This window comes from Lampris incognitus, chromosome 16, assembly GCF_029633865.1.
Source record: "Lampris incognitus isolate fLamInc1 chromosome 16, fLamInc1.hap2, whole genome shotgun sequence".
Taxonomy (NCBI): domain Eukaryota; kingdom Metazoa; phylum Chordata; class Actinopteri; order Lampriformes; family Lampridae; genus Lampris; species Lampris incognitus.
Window position 1 is genome coordinate 38575041 of NC_079226.1, and position 18052 is coordinate 38593092.

At 50.4% G+C, this 18052-nt stretch overlaps 1 protein-coding gene across 1 annotated transcript in view; it reads right to left on the reverse strand.

The window, feature by feature from the left end:
• Positions 1–5598: 5598 nt before the first annotated feature.
• Positions 5599–18052, reverse strand: part of map3k9 (mitogen-activated protein kinase kinase kinase 9) — a 32524-nt gene continuing 20070 nt past the window's right edge. Inside the window, exons 9-11 of the mRNA XM_056295453.1 lie at positions 12991–13103; positions 6185–6931; positions 5599–6053 (exon numbers count right to left, since the gene is read on the reverse strand). Coding sequence (XP_056151428.1) covers positions 5599–6053; positions 6185–6931; positions 12991–13103 — 1315 coding nt within the window. The remainder of the gene's footprint in view (positions 6054–6184; positions 6932–12990; positions 13104–18052) is intronic.

Sequence of the window (18052 nt, forward strand, 5' to 3'; positions counted from 1 at the left end):
TGTGAAGGGCCAGGAGACGTGTGGAGGGCCAGGAGACGTGTGAAGGACCAGGACACGTGTGAAGGGCCAGGAGACGTGTGAAGGACCAGGACACGTGTGAAGGGCCAGGAGATGTGTGAAGGGCCAGGAGACGTGTGAAGGACTAGGAGACGTGTGAAGGGCCAGCAGACGTGTGAAGGACCAGGAGACATGTGAAGGACCAGGAGACATGTGAAGGAACAGGAGGCGTGTGAAGGACCAGGAGGCGTGTGAAGGACCAGGAGACGTGTGAAGGACCAGGAGGCGTGTGAAGGACCAGGAGACGTGTGAAGGACCAGGAGACGTGTGAAGGACCAGGAGGCGTGTGAAGGACCAGGAGGCGTGTGAAGGACCAGGAGCTGTGTGAAGGACCAGCAGCTGTGTGAAGGACCAGGAGGCGTGTGAAGGACCAGGACACGTGTGAAGGACCAGGAGACATGTGAAGGACCAGGAGACATGTGAAGGACCAGGAGGCGTGTGAAGGACCAGGAGTGCAGAGCTGTGTCTGAGTCCGGCATGTCAGCAGTCCTCCTCCACCCGGCGTTTTCAGAACGGCACGGGTGGGGAGAAGAGCACGTGTCACACCTCACCGGCGTTTCTAGATTTGTACAGGAAACTTCTAGATTTTTGAACACTGCCGACGTTGACCTGTGGATAGAGAGGTGCCTTCAGGAGACGAGAGGAAGTGGCCCGCGGGGGGGGGGGGGGGCCGAGCATCACGGGACCTCGTTGCTCATGGCAGAGGGGATCAGAGACATATCATAAAGTGTACATAAGCTACTTTATAGAGACCGCAGGAAGACACAGAGGGACGGGGTCTAGCTGTCTTATCAGAAACGTCAACCCAAGCTCTTCATTCATAGCACATAATAAACGTGGTTTACAGCCAGAAGTATCTGTGGAATAAAAACATCTATTGCTACAAGTACAGTCATTTTGTGTCATTTCATTTTGTCCCAGTTCATTTTGCTTCTGAGTTTCTGAATAGCCGAACAGCTTTTATTTGTTTTTTTTTTTACCACCTATAAACAGAACCAAATGGACTTTAATCAATCCGTCACCCTGCAGTGTGAAAACAGGAAGAGATGATGACGTTACCTGCAGAAAAGGAGCCCAAAATAAACGAAACGATGGTGTGATGCATGTTATTCCTGTCCTGCTGAGGAAAGCAGACCGCTGTGACGATGCTGCAGGGACAACATGATGATAATATACAATGATGTAATATAATATAATATAATATAATATGATATAACACATGGGCGGCACCGTGGCGCAGTGGTTAGCGCGGTCGCCTCACAGCAAGAAGGTTCTGGGTTCGAGCCCTGGGGTAGTCCAACCTTAGGGGTCGTCCTCTGTGTGGAGTTTGCATGTTCTCCCCGTGTCTGCGGGGGTTTCCCCCGGGGGCTCCGGTGTCCTCCCACAGTCCAAAGACATGTAGGTCAGGTGAATCGGCCGTACTAAATTGTCCCTAGGTGTGTATGTGGGCCCTGTAATGGACTGGCGGCCTGTCCAGGGTGTCTCCCCGCCTGCCTCCCAATGACTGCTGGGATAGGATCCCGCGACCCCGATTGGGGATAAGCGGCTGGGATAATGGATGGATGGATCACACATGGAGGCAGAGAAGTTGGTTAACGCTACATAGTTATGCGATAGTAGTAAGGGGTGATACCAATGTAACCGGTTATTTTCTTGCCCGGTGCGGGATTCGATACGGGGTGTACTGCACCACAAGGCGACATCACTAACCGCTCGGCTAAAGGGTCAGACCCGTTAGCTAGGGGCTAACGCGTCTTATTAGTAGTTTACAGTCGTCACCCTCTCCCGGAAGCGCGCCCTCGCGCTTTGTTCTTCCCGCGCTCCGAAGAGACTTCTGAGGATCTGCACACTTCCGGATCCCGCTGCTGCCACCGATTATTTTCTTGCCCGGTGCGGGATTCGATACGGGGTGTACTGCCCCACAAGGCGACATCACTAACCGCTCGGCTAAAGGGTCAGACCCGTTAGCTAGTTTACATTAACATCTCTAATTTGAATACCCATCATATTATTTCTTATTTTTAACCGGGAAACCAAGACTCTCAACAAAGAAGCCATAGCACAGCCGAACTGTTTATTAGGATTTTACTCAAATCGGTGTGTTCCAGTGCAAATACAAGTCATAACGGTAATGTTTCCACCCTGAAATATTGTCCCAATCTCAGCTTATTCGTGGTAATATGTCAAAATAGTTAAACAGCGCACACCTCGGCTACATCTCGTAAGGGGGCGCTTCGGGTCCTCACATCCTGCACACGGATCGGAGGGCGGGAAAAAGAAGCAGCATTCACATGGACATGGACATTAGTTCACACATGTAATGAGTTAACGTCAGAGGTCAAAGGTCAGGTGGATGACATATCCCCCCGGCAGAGAGGTCACGTGATGGACTGAAATAACGCGAAGACAAGAGATGCGCGCGAACCTCGTCTCTGTTGGCAGACCCGGGTCACGCAGTGCAAATAGATGCTACTTCTTCTTCTTCTTCTTCTTTTGTTTTGTTCCCTCTTTCCAAATTTAATTCCGAACGTGGAGCACCAGGTGAACGAGGTTTACCACGCAACACAACAGGGACCGGCCAAATCGTACAAGCGAAGTACGTGAAGCTGGGCATGCCTTCCTAAAAGAGACAACTTTTAGGAAGGCATACCGCCATTTGCCTTCTGGTGCACCAAATAAGTGAAATCCAACACTGCTGTGTGCATGTGGTACTTTACTGATTACATGACCCAGTTCTGATCTGCACGCAGTAGCTTTGGCATTGCACTTCACTACTTCGGTTGAACAGCGGCAAAATGCAGACACATTTCGGACACGGTCCATTTTGAATTCCCTCAGTTCAGTTATTAAAAAAGAAATGGAAAAAAAAGAATAAGACTGCTGGAATCAGGAAGCTATGTTATTCCTTCTTTGGGTAAGATTGTGAAAAATTCAAGCAAACTCTTGATACGTTAAGGAAAAGCAGATATGATTGGCCCCGACTAGTTAGGAGGGTTATGGTCCCTCCTTTCATTACATCTAATTGATCTTCTATCTGCAGATGCAGCTCGCCGTTTGGTGTATGTACCATCATGTGCAGTTATGATGTTCGAAACAAAAGAAATCTCATCTCTTGGTACCAGAACATCTTAGGCCGAAAGATCGATGATAGACTTTGCGGTCGTGTCATCAGATCTTGCGGCCGTATGTTTTGGACACGCAGGTGAAGAGAGGAGCAGAGCTGTCAACTGATCACCACCTGGTGGTGAGTTGGATCAGATGCCGGACAGACCTGGCAACTTCTCCGGGGTCAGGCGATGATGAATGAATGAAATCTCATCTCATCTCCCGCCGCTTCTCCGGGGTCGGGTCGCGGTGGCAGCAAGCCAAGTAGGGCACTCCAGATGTCCCTCTTCCACAGCAATACCCTCCAGCTCCTCCTGGGGGATCCCAAGGCATTCCCAGGCCAGATTGGACATGTAGTGTCCCTCGAGCGAGTTCTGGGTCTACCCTGGGGTCTCCTCCCAGTTGGACGTGCCCGGAAAACCTCCAAAGGAAGGCGCCCAGGAGACATCCTAATCAGATGCCCGAACCACTTCAACTGGCTCCTTTCGACGCAAAGGAGCAGCGGCTCTACTCCGAGCTCCCTCCGGATGTCCGAGTTCCTCATCCTATCTCTAAGGCTGAGCCCAGACACCCTACGGAGGAAACTCATTTCAGCCGCTTGTATCCGCGATCTCACCTTTTCGGTCACTACCTGAAGCTCATGACCATAGGTGAGGGTTGGAACGAAGACTGACTGGTAAATTGAGAGCTTTGCCTTCTGGCTCAGCTCCCTCTTCACCACAACGGTCCGGTACAAAGTCTGCATTACTGCTGATGCTGCACCAATCCGTCTGTCAAGCTCCTGCTCCATCCTACCCTCACTCGTGAACAAGACCCCGAGATACTCAAGACCCCTCAAATGAACTCCTTCACTTGAGGCAACAACTCATCCCCAACCCGGAGGGATCAGTCCACCATTTTGCGGTAGAGAACCATGGCCTCAAGACTTGGAGGTGCTGACTCTCATCCCGGCCATTTCACACTCAGCTGCAAACCGCCCCAGTGCGCACTGGAGGTCGTGTTCCGATGAAACCAACAAAACCACATCATCTGCGAAGAGCAGAGATGCAATTCTGAGGTTCCCAAAGCGGACACACTCCTCACCTTGGCTGCGCCTTGAGATCCTGTCCATGACCACGACAAACGGAATAGGGGACAAGGGGCAAGAAAAGAACTCAAAAAATGAATAAATAAATACGTCTCACACACCAGATTGCTCTCTCGTGCTAAAAAAATAAATAAATAAAAATAAAATCGATGTACAGCATTAGGATGAGCGCACAGGCAAGGCAAATTCAATAAATAAAAATACAAACTCCTTCATAAATGCAAACAATTCTGTAACTCAAATGCAAACGCGAGTAAATAAAAATAAACTCTTCACATGCCACCAGGGCCTGTTTCCCGTGTGTGCCAGTCGCGACCCATGCGGTCAGAGACTTACACCACACGTCCGCGAATCTGGACCCCATTCATCCCGTCTCGAAGACAAGTTCGTGACCGTGGACAAATACAAATCCTCCCCTTTTGCACTGGCTACCGCTGGGATTCTGAGGAGGGTCCCAGGCCGCTCCTGCAGGGTCACAGTCTGCAGCTTAATTCAGGAACGCATATAATAAACTCGGAGGTGGGACTGACGTGTCGTCTGACACACTGTGTTGGGAAATTCCGAGAAAACCGGTTGACAAGTACCGGCTAGAGGACGACCAGCCTCCACCAGACAGCGACGTTCTCATCCGTAGGACAACACAAGTCCATCATCCGGGGTTCGAACGTAATTCAAGTAACACAAAGGGAGTAGTCCTTGAAGAGGAACCTTATTGTCGACCAGTATGTAAACCATTTTTACTATGGGGGGGGGGGGATCAGAAGCGTTACATTCATGATGCTTTCCAAAAGCGCACTTGTTAGAAATGCACAATCTTGAGCTTGTAATTGGGACGGAAAAGACGTCGAGCTTTGTGCGACCGTCGGTACCGCGGACTCCATCCCCCAGCACCGAGAGACAGAAACTTCAAGTTCGACCAGATGACAAACGAAGAGGCGTCTGGTATGCGAGAGCCATGTAACAGAAAAAAAATCACCCGATCCTGCGTTAACAACCGGACCTGGGGCAAGCACCGTGTTCAGATGCTTTCCATGGTTTGTTCTCATCTTCTTTAGGACGGAAAAAAAATACAATCCTCAATGACAAAGCAAGTCTGAGAAAGCCTAGACAACTGCAGTAAACGTACGAAAGTCAACGTGGTATGCAGGATTGAGAACATACCCAACACAATCTGAGTGGTCCAGATGTGGCAAAACCCCACCCACCCCGCGGGGCTACAAAACGAGCAAAACAAACGGGAGGGACTACATGTTGATGCTATTTCAACCAGGTCTGCGAACAACACAGACCCTAATGGTAATTCGTAATGGGTCGGAGGGCTGAGGGCTGTACAAAGACAGTGGACCGGGTCAGGGCCAGAACCGGGGCCTGTGGTGGTAAGGGGAGTCTTTGGGAAAGCCGAGGTCTGTCCTACACAGCGGGACCGTCCCATCCCGGCACTGGCCCTCATCCCTCTGATCCAGCAGGTTATTGTTCCTGCGTGGGGAGTACGGCGTTGGGGCCTCCATGGGGGTGGGTGGCACGGCCACGTCCTTCCCAAACTCGACAGTCGGAGGTGTCTCTGTGCTGGAAGTGTAGGCTGGCGACTCGCCATTCCCAAGGCCCTGCCCGTTTCCTCGGGATCTCACTTCTGCCCAGAATACGTCGCTACGCGCCCGCGGCGAGGGCCGCGGCCGAGCCACGAAGTCCAGGGTTTTGGGTCGTTCGGGGGTGCAGCGACGGCGTGGCGTAGGAGGGAACACGATGTTGGGGTCAGGTAGCCGGGGTACTTCAGAAGAGTCCTCCTTAAAACCCCTAAAGCCCCCTATTTGAGTGAAAAGAGCGAGAGAAAGAGAGAAAATGGTTTTTAACGGTTTTCAGTGCTAAACTTCTGGTGACTTCAGAATACAGCGCACACTCGGCAGAGATTCAGAGCAACGTTTGCAGAGACTCTACCTGCATTCTCCAACGTTTCCAATGTCGTTTTCTCCGGCAGGGGCTGCAGGTTATTGGACAGGCAGCTCTTCTTGATGGCTCCGTCCGAGGGCGTGCGGCGAAGGCCCCGCGAGGAGCTCGGGGCAGAGGGCACGTGGGTGGGTGTGAGAGACTGACGGGGGTTGCGCTTGAAACTCTCGAGGTGAGTGTTGACCAGCGGGTTGAGAGCAGGGGGCAGGGGCTTGGGGATGGGGGGAGGGTTGTGAACTGGAGGCTGCGGCACAGCGGCGCGGCAGACCAGCAGCTCCTCGCTGTCGGAGCGCAGCAGCGAGCGGGTGGAATTGCAGTCGGACACCGACGACGACAGAGACAGCAGCGTGAGAGAGGTGGTCACGGAGGGCTTCAGCGGGCTCTCCCGCCGGAAGAGCCTGCGTGTCGGGGGGCTGGTGCTCCGCCGCTGGCTCCCCGTTCTGTGGAAGAAGCCGTCCCATCGTGACTTGATGCCCTCCTCCGGCTGGGCCAAGGTCAGCAGGTTGAATCCCAGACCGACGGCTGCCAACAGGGCTCCGCAGCCGAGTAGCACCAGGTCCGGACGACGGCCCCCGGCTGGGCTCTTCCTGCTGGGGGGTGTTTCAGGGACCTGGCTGCTGAGGCAGTACTCTTCTACATCGCAGTCGGTGGCGTGGCCCTCCTTCTGGAAGGGGACGCAGAGGTAGGACTTACCAGGAGATGCCCCTGGCTCAGTGGTGAGGCAGCAGTCTTCATTCTCTGATAAAAAAAAAACAACAACAAAAAAAAAAACAGGAGGATTTACAGGATATTACAAGCACTGAGACGGATGACTCTGCATTCATATCTCATGTAGCTTTCTTGTATTAACACACACAGAGAAAAAGGGGGGAAATTCCACAAAATAAACAAAACAAGCACACAACAGTAGTGTACAACACTGCATATTACTGAGTCTAAATATCTGGAGTCCATAAGGGTTATTATAACAAAGACACAATATCATAGATGTGTTCTGTGATAAAAGACTTGTGGATTTTGAGAGCTCTTCTATGCATTTGTAGCCTGTTGCCTCATATGTGTAAACATGCACACACACACACACACACCCCAAAACAATTTTGCTGTGAGCAGAATGATGCGGGCTCATTGTGTTTAAAGTGTGTAACTGGAAGTAGGGCAAGTATTGACTGCACTGACTCCAGCTTTGGATTTGAATAAATAACGCTGCACCATACCCTGATTGGACCCTTGCTGTTCATGTAAAATAGATGCTAATGCACTGGTTCAACAGAGCTAAAGCTAGCTTGTCTAAAGTTAGCTTGACTAAATCATGTCTTCAGCTAACCAACAACACAGAAGAGCAAGCTAACACATCAGAAACACTTTTAATCGATTAGTCGAGCATGTTAACGACGATAAAGACGTCTTACTTGCATCTCTGCTGATGGCATTTGTGTGAAATTCTCCCTTGAATGAAACCACGTGGGCAGTACCAAGAGAAACAAGATCGACCTTTCTAGGGTCAATATTACAGAGCCGCTTTCCAGCACAACCCCCCTTTACGTTCACACACATTCCCATCTTCCCAGTACAACTGCAGTCTTTCATACTGGTACCGAGTGGGCCCAGTAAAGCAGCTGGGCATCAAATCTAATACTGACTGAAGGTTTTGCCACCCAGATTTTCCCTCAGAGTCCAGGGACTCCATCCAGCACCATTCCTGCTAAAAAAAGCCCACTTCACTAAACTTGAGGCTATGTCTGGCTGCTGTGGGAACTGCCCTGGCCACGCTTTTCAGATGGAATTATAGGTTTTAGTAGTTGTATTTTATAGCCCAGCCACTGAGGACGCACAAGCCAGCGCATTTTTAGTGTTGGTTCCGGGCCCGGAGAAATGGGGAGGGTTGCGTCAGGGAGGGCACCCGGTGTAAAATCTTTGCCAAATCAAATATGTGCATCATAAATCAGATTTCCATACCAGATTGGTCGAGGCCCGCATTACCAATGACCGCCACCTGTACTGTTGGCCAGCAGAGTGCCGGTGGAAACTATGCTACCGTTGGGTGAAGGAGAAGAAGGGGGGAAGGCATGTCCAGAGGCAGCGAGAGAGGAGGAAGGGTAGGAGTGTGGAGGTGAGAGTCAGAACTTTGAATGTTGGCACTATGACTGGTAAAGGGAGAGAGCTGGCTGGTATGATGCAGAGAAGAAAGGTAGATATACTGTGTGTGAAAGAGACAAGGTGGAAGGGGAGTAAGGCCAGGAGCACTGGGGGGGTGGGTTCAAACTCGTCTACCATGGTGCAAATGGGAGGAGCAATGGGGTAGGGGTAATTCTTAAGGAAGAGTGTGTCAAGAGTGTGCTGGAGGTGAAGAGAGTGTCAGACGGAGTGATGAGTATGAAGCTGGAAATCGAAGGTGTATTGCCGAATGTTGTCAGTGCATATGCCCCGCAAGTTGGGTGTGAGATAGAAGAGAAAGAAGAATTCTGGAGTGAGTTGGACGACGTGGTGGAGAGGGTACCCAAGGGGGAGAGAGTGGTGATTGGAACGGACTTCATTGGGCAAGTTGGTGAAGGGAACAGAGGTGATGAGGAGGTGATGGGTAGGTATGGTGACAAGGAGAGAAATGTGGAAGGACAGATGATAGTGGATTTTGCAAAAAGGATGGAAATGGCTGTGGTGAATACATATTTCAAGAAGAGGAGGGAACACAGGGTGACGTACAAGAGTGGAGGAAAGTGCACACAGGTGGACTATATCTTATGTAGAAGACACGATCTCAGATGGTGGTCTGTCAGATGAATTCCGAGACCAAGAAGAGGAAGCGAGTGAAGGCAGAGCCGAAAATCAAATGGTGGAAGTTGAAGAAGGAAGACGGTTGTGTGGAGTTCAGGCAGGAGTTAAGACAGGCACTGGGTGGTAGTGAAGAGTTGCCGGATGGCTGGACAAGCACTGCAGAAATACTGAGGGAGACAGCTGGGAAGGTACTTGGTGTGTCATCAGGACAGAGGAAGGAAGACAAGGAGACTTGGTGGTGGAATGAGGATGTACAAAGTATACAGAGGAAGAGGTTGGCAAAGAAGAAGTGGGATAGGGAGAGAGATGAAGAAAGTAAACAGGAGTACAAGGAGATGCAGCGTTAAGCAAAGCGAGAGGTGGCAAAGGCAAAGGAAAAGGCGTATGGTGAGTTGTATGACAGGTTAGACACCAAGGAAGGAGAAAAGGACTTGTAGACTAGATTGGCTAGACAGAGGGACCAAGCTGGGAAGGATGTGCAGCAGGTGAGGGTGATGAAGGATAGAGATGGAAATGTGCTGACAAGCGAGGAGAGTGTGCTGAGAAGGTGGAAGGAGAACTTTGAGGGGCTAATGAAGGAAGAAAATGAGAGAGCGAGAAGGTTGGATGATGTGGGCATAGTGAATCAGGAAGTGTTTTGGATTAGCAAGGAGGAAGTGATGGGAGCTATGAAGAGGATGAAGAGTGGAAAGGCAGTTGGTCCTGATGACAAACGTGTGGAGGTATGGAGATGTTTAGGAGAGATGGCAGTGGAGTTTTTTTTTCTTTAAATTTATTTCTGATTTTCCCCTTTTTCTCCCAATTTAGTGGCCAATCGATCCCTCTATTTTAGTTCAAACACCCACCCTCGTACTGCATGCGTTCTCCGGCCGGCAGTCCGGAAGGAGACGCCTCGCCACTTTCGTGACAAGGCGACTCCAGGCCGAACCACTGCTATTCCGACACACCAGAGACGCATTCATGTGACGAACACAAGCCGACTCCGCCCCCCTCCCGAAGACAGCGGTGCCAATGATTGCTGCTTCATCGAGTCCGGCCATAGTCGGATCTGACGAGACCGGGGCGCGAACCCCCAGTCCCCAGTGGGCAACTGCATCGACACAAAGCCGATGCTTAGACCGCTACACCACCGCGGACCCTGACAGTGGAGTTTGTAACTAGCTTGTTTAACTCAATCTTGGAAAGTGAGAGGATGCCTGAGGAGTGGAGAAGAACCACATTGGTACCGATTGTCAAGAACAAGGGTGATGTGCAGAACTGTAGCAACTACAGAGGTATAAAGTTGATCAGCCACAGCATGAAGATATAGGGGAAGAGTAATAGAAGCTAGGTTAAGAGGAGGAGAGGTGATGATCAGCGAGCAGCAGTATGGTTTCATGTCATGAAAGAGCACCACAGATGTGATGTTTGCTTCGAGAATGTTGATGGAGAAGTATAGAGAAGGCCAGAAGGAGGTACATCGTGTCTTTGTGGATTTAGAGAAAGCACATGACAGGGTGCCGAGAGAGGAGGTGTGGTATTGTATGAGGAAGTCGGGAGTTGCAGAGAAGTATGTAGGAGTGGTGCAGGATATGTAAGAGGGCAGTGTGACTGTGGTGAGGTGTGCGGTTGGAATGACAGATGGGTTCAAGGTGGAGGTGGGATGATCGGCTCTGAGCCCTTTGTTGTTTGCAATGGTGATGGACAGATCAGGCAGGAGTCTCCGTGGACTATGATGTTTGCGGATGACATTGTGATCTGTAGCGAGAGTAAGGAGCAGGTGGAGGAGAGCCTGAAGAGGTGGAGGTATACACTGGAGAGAAGAGGAATGAAAGTCACTAGTAGCAAGACGTAATACATATGCGTAAATGAGAGGGAGGACAGTGGAATGGTCAGGATGCAAGGAGTGGAGGTGACAAAGGTATATGAGTTTAAATACTTGAGGTCAACTGTCCAAAGTAACGGGGAGTGCAGAAGAGAGGTGGAGAAGAGAGTGCAGGCAGGGTGGAGTGGGTGGAGAAGAGTGTCAGGAGTGATTTGTGACAAGGGTACCAGCAAGAGTTAAAGGGAAGGTTTACAAGATGGTTGTGAGACCAGCTATGTTGTATGGTTTGGAGACAGTGGCACTGATGAAAAGACAGGAGGTGGAGCTGGAGGTGGCAGAGTTGAAGATGCTAAGATTTTCACTGGGAGTGATGAAGAAGGACAGGATTAGGAGCGATTATATTAGAGGGACCGCTCAGGTTGGACGGTTTGGAGACAAAGCAAGAGAGGCAAGATGGAGATGGTTTGGACATGTGTGGAGGAGAGATGCTGGGTATATTGGGAGAAGGATGCTGAATATGGAGCTGCCAGGGAAGAGGAGAAGAAGAAGGCCAAAGAGGAGGTTTATGGATGTGGTGAGGGAAGACATGCAGGTGGCTGGTGTGACAGAGGAAGATGCAGAAGACAGGAAGAGATGGAAATGGATGATCCATTGTGACGACCCCTAACTGGGGCAGCCAAAAGTGGTAGTAGTAGTAGTAGCAGTAGTAGTATTTTATGTTCGTCTTGTGAGCGTCTTGCCACGGCAGACAGGAGATAAGTGACGCATTTCCAAGAGTAAGAAATAGACTTGCATGGCTGCTACTTCACATTCTGCAATACCATATATTAATACATATATTAATGGGATGCTGGAATACTAGTTAAAGTTGATCAGATTATGGTAGCCCTACGACTTTGATTGCAATACGTAACCACTTGTACCATCCCAGTATCAGGGCCTCATGATTTTGCCTGATTTCTTTACCTTTCCAAGGTTTTCGACACCTGAAAATTGCTCGACCAAGATTTCCGTCATCTTCAAGCGTTTAATGCTTCGACCCTCACACCCCCTTTTTGGGGGACTACAGACCAAGTCAGAGATGTGAGGTTTCCTTTATATCTGTTGCCATGACAAACTTAATATCAACATGAACAATGCACACTGGCGGCACGGCGGCGCAGTGGTTAGCGCGGTCGCCTCACAGCAAGAGGGTCCTGGGTTTGAACCCCGGGGGTCGTCCAACCTTCGGTTTCCTCCGGGTGCTCCGGTTTCCTCCCATGGTCCAAAGACATGTAGGTCAGGTGAACCGGCCTTACTACATTGTGCCTAGGTGTGAATGTGTGTGTATGTGTATCAGCCCTGTGCTGGCCTGGCGGCCTGTCCAGGGCGTCTCCCCGTCTGTCACCCAATGACTGCTGGGATAGGCTCCAGCATCCCCGCGACCCCGAGGAGGGACAAGTGGTTTGGCTAATGAATGAATGAACAATATGCACAGTGTGTGAAGCCTACACAAATGGTGTTGAATTTTTGTTTTTGCCTCTGCACAGTGTCCGCATATCAGAACAGCTCCTAGAGATAACTTACTTCTTCTTCTCCTTCTTCTTCTTCTTCTTCTTCTTCTTCTTCTTCTTCTTCTGTCTGTACTATGCTATTCTCTCTAAATTGAATGTGCTGGTGACAGCACCTTTTCGATCATGTCAGTTGTGTTGTGGTTGCCATGTCTTGTTATGTGCGATGACCCGGGGTTAAAACCCCAACTTTCGGATGCCCGGGTGGCGTGGCGGTCTGTTCCGTTGCCTACCAACACTGGGATCGCCGGTTCGAATCCCCGCGTTACCTCCGGCTTGGTCGGGCGTCCCTGCAGACGCAAATGGCCGTGTCTGCAGGTGGGAAGCCGGATGTGGGTATGTGTCCTGGTAGCTCCTCTAGCGCCTCCTCTGGCCGGTTGGGGCACCTGTTCGGGGGTGGGGGGATAGCGTGATCCTCCCACGCGCTACCTCCCCCTGGTGAAACTCCTCACTGTCAGGTGAAAAGAAGCGGCTGGCGACTCCACATGCATGGGAGGAGGCATGTGGTAGTCTGCAGCCCTCCCCGGATCGGCAGAGGGGGTGGAGCAGAGACCGGGACGGCTCGGAAGAGCGTGGGGTGATGGAACCCCCCCCCCCCCAAGTTTCTGCTATAGGGACAACGCAGATTTGAACTTGAGGATCAGTCTGCTGAGCCAGGCTCATCTTACCCATCTCCAGCAGGCTTGGCACACCAGGAACAGCAGGGCTGTGTCGGGGGGACCGGCGCAGGTTCGGGGCGCTGCAAGACCGCTGCCTGCTGCCCTCGTGCGGGAGCTTGACACTGTTGGGTTGAAAAGAAAAGGAAAAAGCCAAGTTACAAAGCAAATAAACACCGGGCGCATGTTGCGATCAGCACGGTATTCCCTGAACGAGTCAGTCAGGAAAGTCACGGCAAACCGAGCTGTGTCACGCCAGCCATGCAGCTGGGAACGGGAAAAGGTGAATGGAAACTCAAAAATACTGGATCACAAATATGACACCGTGGTTTTAGCCTTGGTTTGAGGTGAAAAGTTGTCGACACGATAAGAGGTTACGCGATAAGAACTGTTAAGATACGCAAGTTTCAAAACGTTCCCAAAGGCAAGTAAACCTCGTCCCTCCTCATCCGTTCCGCTGTTGGGCGTGGGCGACGGTGAAGACGGGGAGGCGCTTTTGTTGCATAACACCAGCCAATTCACGTTTCATTTCATGAAATTTCTAAAGGTGATCACCGTCACGAAAACAGGAAGTGATACCGGAAGCAGAGTCGGGGGTGGGGGGGTCAGGAGGAGGAGAAGAGAGGCAGATGCAGCAGCAAGAGCGAGGGCAGCCATCAGAGAGAAGTTGGTGATGGTTGGGGAGGCCCAGTGGTTAGCGCAAGAAGGTCCTGGGTTCGAACCCCGGGGGTGTCCAACCTTGGGGGGGTCATCCCAGGTCGTCCTCTGTGTGGAGTTTGCATGTTCTCCCCGTGTCTGCGGCGGGGTTTCTCCGGGTGCTCCGGTTTCCCCCACCATCAAAAAGACATGCATGTTGGGGTTACTACTCCTGTCCGTCTCCCTGGCGAGACCAACTGGAGTCGGTCCCCGGGTGCTGCACGGCGGCGGCCCACTGAGTAAATGTAGAGAGGAATTTCCCTACGAGGATCAATAAAGTATATAAAAAACATTTCAAAATCAAAGACCTGTCTTCAGTAAGGACCAGTTCCCTGAGGTCTATACCCCCACAGTGTTCCAAGACCTGTCCGCTCACAGTCTTCAGTAAGGACCAGTTCCCTGAGGTCTATACCCCCACAGTGTTCAAACTAGGTGGCAGGCAGGCAGGGAGGTGGAAGGAGAGCAGGGAGAGCTTGTGTTACGGGACACAGCGGGCCAGGAGGACCATGGCAGACTGAGGCCTCTGTCCTACCCGGACTCTGATGTCATTCTCATGTGCTTCCTCTAAACAGCCCCGACGGTTAAGAGAACGTCCCTCAAAATGGACTCCTGAAGTGAAAACGTTTTTGTCCAAACGTTCCCATCGTCCTCGTGGGCAACGAGGAAAGACCTGAGAGCGGTAATAAGCACACGAGGCCAGAGCTTGCCAGCGTGACACAGGACCCAGTGAAGCCTGGAGATGGCGGAGAAATGGCAAGCTGCAGTTACCCCTTCGGTGCTCTGCCAACGCCAAAGATGGCATAAGGGAGGTATCTGAGATGGCCGCCAAGGCGGCACTGCAGGCCAAGAAACGTGGGAAAAAGGGGGCGTCCGGGTAGGGCGGCGTCTATTCCGTTGCTCGCCAACACGGGAATCGCCGGTTTGAATCCCCGTGTTACCTCCGGCTTGGTCAGGCGTCCCTTTAGAGCAGTGTTTCTCAACCCAGTCCTCAAGGACCCCCTATCCTGCATGTTTTCTTTGCAACCCTGAATAGGTACCGGTTTGTAGTTATTCAACCAATCAGCAATGAATTGTGTCAGACGTTGCACACCTTGCATAATTAAGTGCTGCGAGATGATTGGTCGAGTAAGTACAAGCAGGGCTACCTATGCAGGGTTACAATGAAAACCTGCAGGATAGGGGTTCCTTGAGGACTGGGTTGAGAAACACTGCTCTAGACACAATTGGCCGTATCTGCGGGCGGAAAGCCGGATGTGGGTATGTGTCCTGGTCACTGCACTAGCGCCTCCTCTGGTCGGGAGGGGGAATTGGGGGGAATAGCGTGACCCCCCCCCCACGTGCTACGTCCCCCTGGTGAAACTCCTCACTGTCAGGTGAAAAGAAGCAGCTGGCGACTCCACATATATCGGCGGAGGCATGTGGTAGTCCGCAGCCCTCCCCGGATCGGCAGAGGGGGGGAGGGCAGCGAACCGGGACGGCTCGGAAGAGTGGGGTAATTGGCCGGATACAATTGTGGAGAAAAGGGGGGAGGGGGGGAGAGAAACGTGGGAAGAAGTCCACCTGCCTTCTGCTATAAGCTGGCTGAACCCTCAGCACACATCGAGGGCAACTTTCCCTTCCGACTTAGGGGAGGACACTGGGGAGGGCCAGGAAAACCAACAGGGAGGCCCAATTTCTAATCATCCAGCGACCTTCGGGGGGCAAATCTGAAATAATCCGACGGGCATCAACGCCAAGACCTTTGCTCTGAATGTGACGATTTTGTGCCATACTGCTTCTCAAACCTGTCAGACACGCTCAGATCTGGACAGTTGTGTAGGGCCGGCGGTAGGGGGTGGGTTTGTGACTGGGCAGGTGCGAAGCGGGGCTGAACTGCCCCATGATCAGAATGACGAGAGTCTTGATCCTTACTAGTCCAAAGACAACCAGAGAAACAAGAGGACGCCAGAAAGAAAAGACATGAATGGCTGTCCCTCTTAGCGGAGGGACAGCCATTCATAATGTGGATGGGGTTTAATGCCCCTCCCCCTTTTCCTCCCCAAGTGTATCCGGCCAATCGCCCCACTCTTCCGAGCCGTCCCGGTCGCTGCTCCACCCCCTCTGCTGATCCGGGGAGGGCTGCAGACTACCACATGCCTCCTCCCATACATGTGGAGTCGCCAGCCGCTTCTTTCACCTGACAGTGAGGAGTTTCACCAGGGGGGACGTAGCGCGTGGGAGGATCACGCTACTCCCCCCTGAACAGGCGCCCTGACCGACCAGAGGAGGCGCTAGTGCAGCGACCAGGACACATACCCTATCCTGACCAAGGCGGAGGTAACACGGAGATTTGAACCGGCGATCCCCGTGTTGGTAGGCAACGGAATGGACTGCCACGCCACCCAGACGCCCCCCCTCCCCTCCTCCTCCCCCCCCCGGCTAATTGGTCGTTTCTAGTGAGTATGCTTCGCCTTTCTGAACGCCTTCTCCCCGTCGTTGGCGTGGCACCTCCAGGCCCGTGCTCTGACTCGGCCCTCTGCAGGGGTCCGCTCCACTACGCATGAGACGAGTCTCCTGACAACTGACGACTTGAGCTTGGTTTGTGTGTGTGTGTGTGTGTGTGAGAGAGCGCACACATACGGGTCTACTCGATTGTAGGTCTGCATACAAGGTGAACGCGTGTACAGGTCACCTAACCTTGTTGCCATGCCAACGTTACCCCCCCCCCGGTATAGTGGATAAATTGAACGTTTTCTGATGAGAAGAAGGTAAGCTATTTTATTACCATAAATTCATAATAGTAATATTGTATAGTATAGTATTGTATAGTATTGTGTAGTGTTAATTGAAGGTCAAGCGTTGGTGAAAGGCCGGAAGCTTTATGGGGGAGTCGGGGGTCTGCTGTTGTTTGCACTGGGACATTTTGGGATTTTTGGAGTCAGAACCTGATTTACCGGTCAAGCGAGCTTCCCGGTAACACGGGACTCAGCAGGATGTTCAGATAGATCCCATGAGATCTCATCATTACCCAAAACGGGTACATTTGAGGGGGGGGGGGGAATCCCCTCAAAAAAAACCAAAAAACAACAACACTAGATTCAAGAGGTATACTTAAGAGAGTCCGATTTAGTAGACAATAAAAAATAAATTTACAAAACAGAATTTTAAGGTAACACTTTAGTATGGGGAACATAAAAAAACTTAATTACTAGTGAATTAGTAATGATCAAGATGTCACTTTAGTATGGGGAACATATTCTAAGTAACAAAAACTTAATTTAGAGTAATGTAACACTATGAACACTTGTAGTTTTGTGTGTTGTTATGTAAGAACAGACCATATTCATTAATTTGCATGCTAATAAGCACCTAATTAATGGTGACTACGTTCCCCATACTAAAGTGTTACCAACCAGTAATAATGACCAATTAAGAGCCAATATGTTGCTAATTTGCATGCTAATAAGCACCTAATTAATGGTGACTACGTTCCCCATACTGAAGTGTTACCAACCAGTAATCATGACCAATTAAGAGCCAATATGTTGCTAATTTGCATGCTAATAAGCACCTAATTAATGGTGACTACGTTCCCCATACTAAAGTGTCACCAACCAGTAATAATGACCAATTAAGAGCCAATATGTTGCTAATTTGCATGCTAATAAACACCTAATTAATGGTGACTACGTTCCCCATACTAAAGTGTTACCAACCAGTAATAATGACCAATTAAGAGCCAATATGTTGCTAATTTGCATGCTAATAAGCACCTAATTAATGGTGACTACGTTCCCCATACTGAAGTGTTACCAACCAGTAATCATGACCAATTAAGAGCCAATATGTTGCTAATTTGCATGCTAATAAGCACCTAATTAATGGTGACTACGTTCCCCATACTAAAGTGTCACCAACCAGTAATAATGACCAATTAAGAGCCAATATGTTGCTAATTTGCATGCTAATAAACACCTAATTAATGGTGACTACGTTCGCCATACTAAAGTGTTACCAACCAGTAATAATGACCAATTAAGAGCCAATATGTTGCTAATTTGCATGCTAATAAGCACCTAATTAATGGTGACTACGTTCCCCATACTAAAGTGTTACCAACCAGTAATAATGACCAATTAAGAGCCAATATGTTGCTAATTTGCATGCTAATAAGCACCTAATTAATGGTGACTACGTTCCCCATACTAAAGTGTTACCAACCAGTAATCATGACCAATTAAGAGCCAATATGTTGCTAATTTGCATGCTAATAAGCACCTAATTAATGGGGACTACGTTCCCCATACTAAAGTGTCACCAACCAGTAATAATGACCAATTAAGAGCCAATATGTTGCTAATTTGCATGCTAATAAGCACCCAATTAATGGTGACTACGT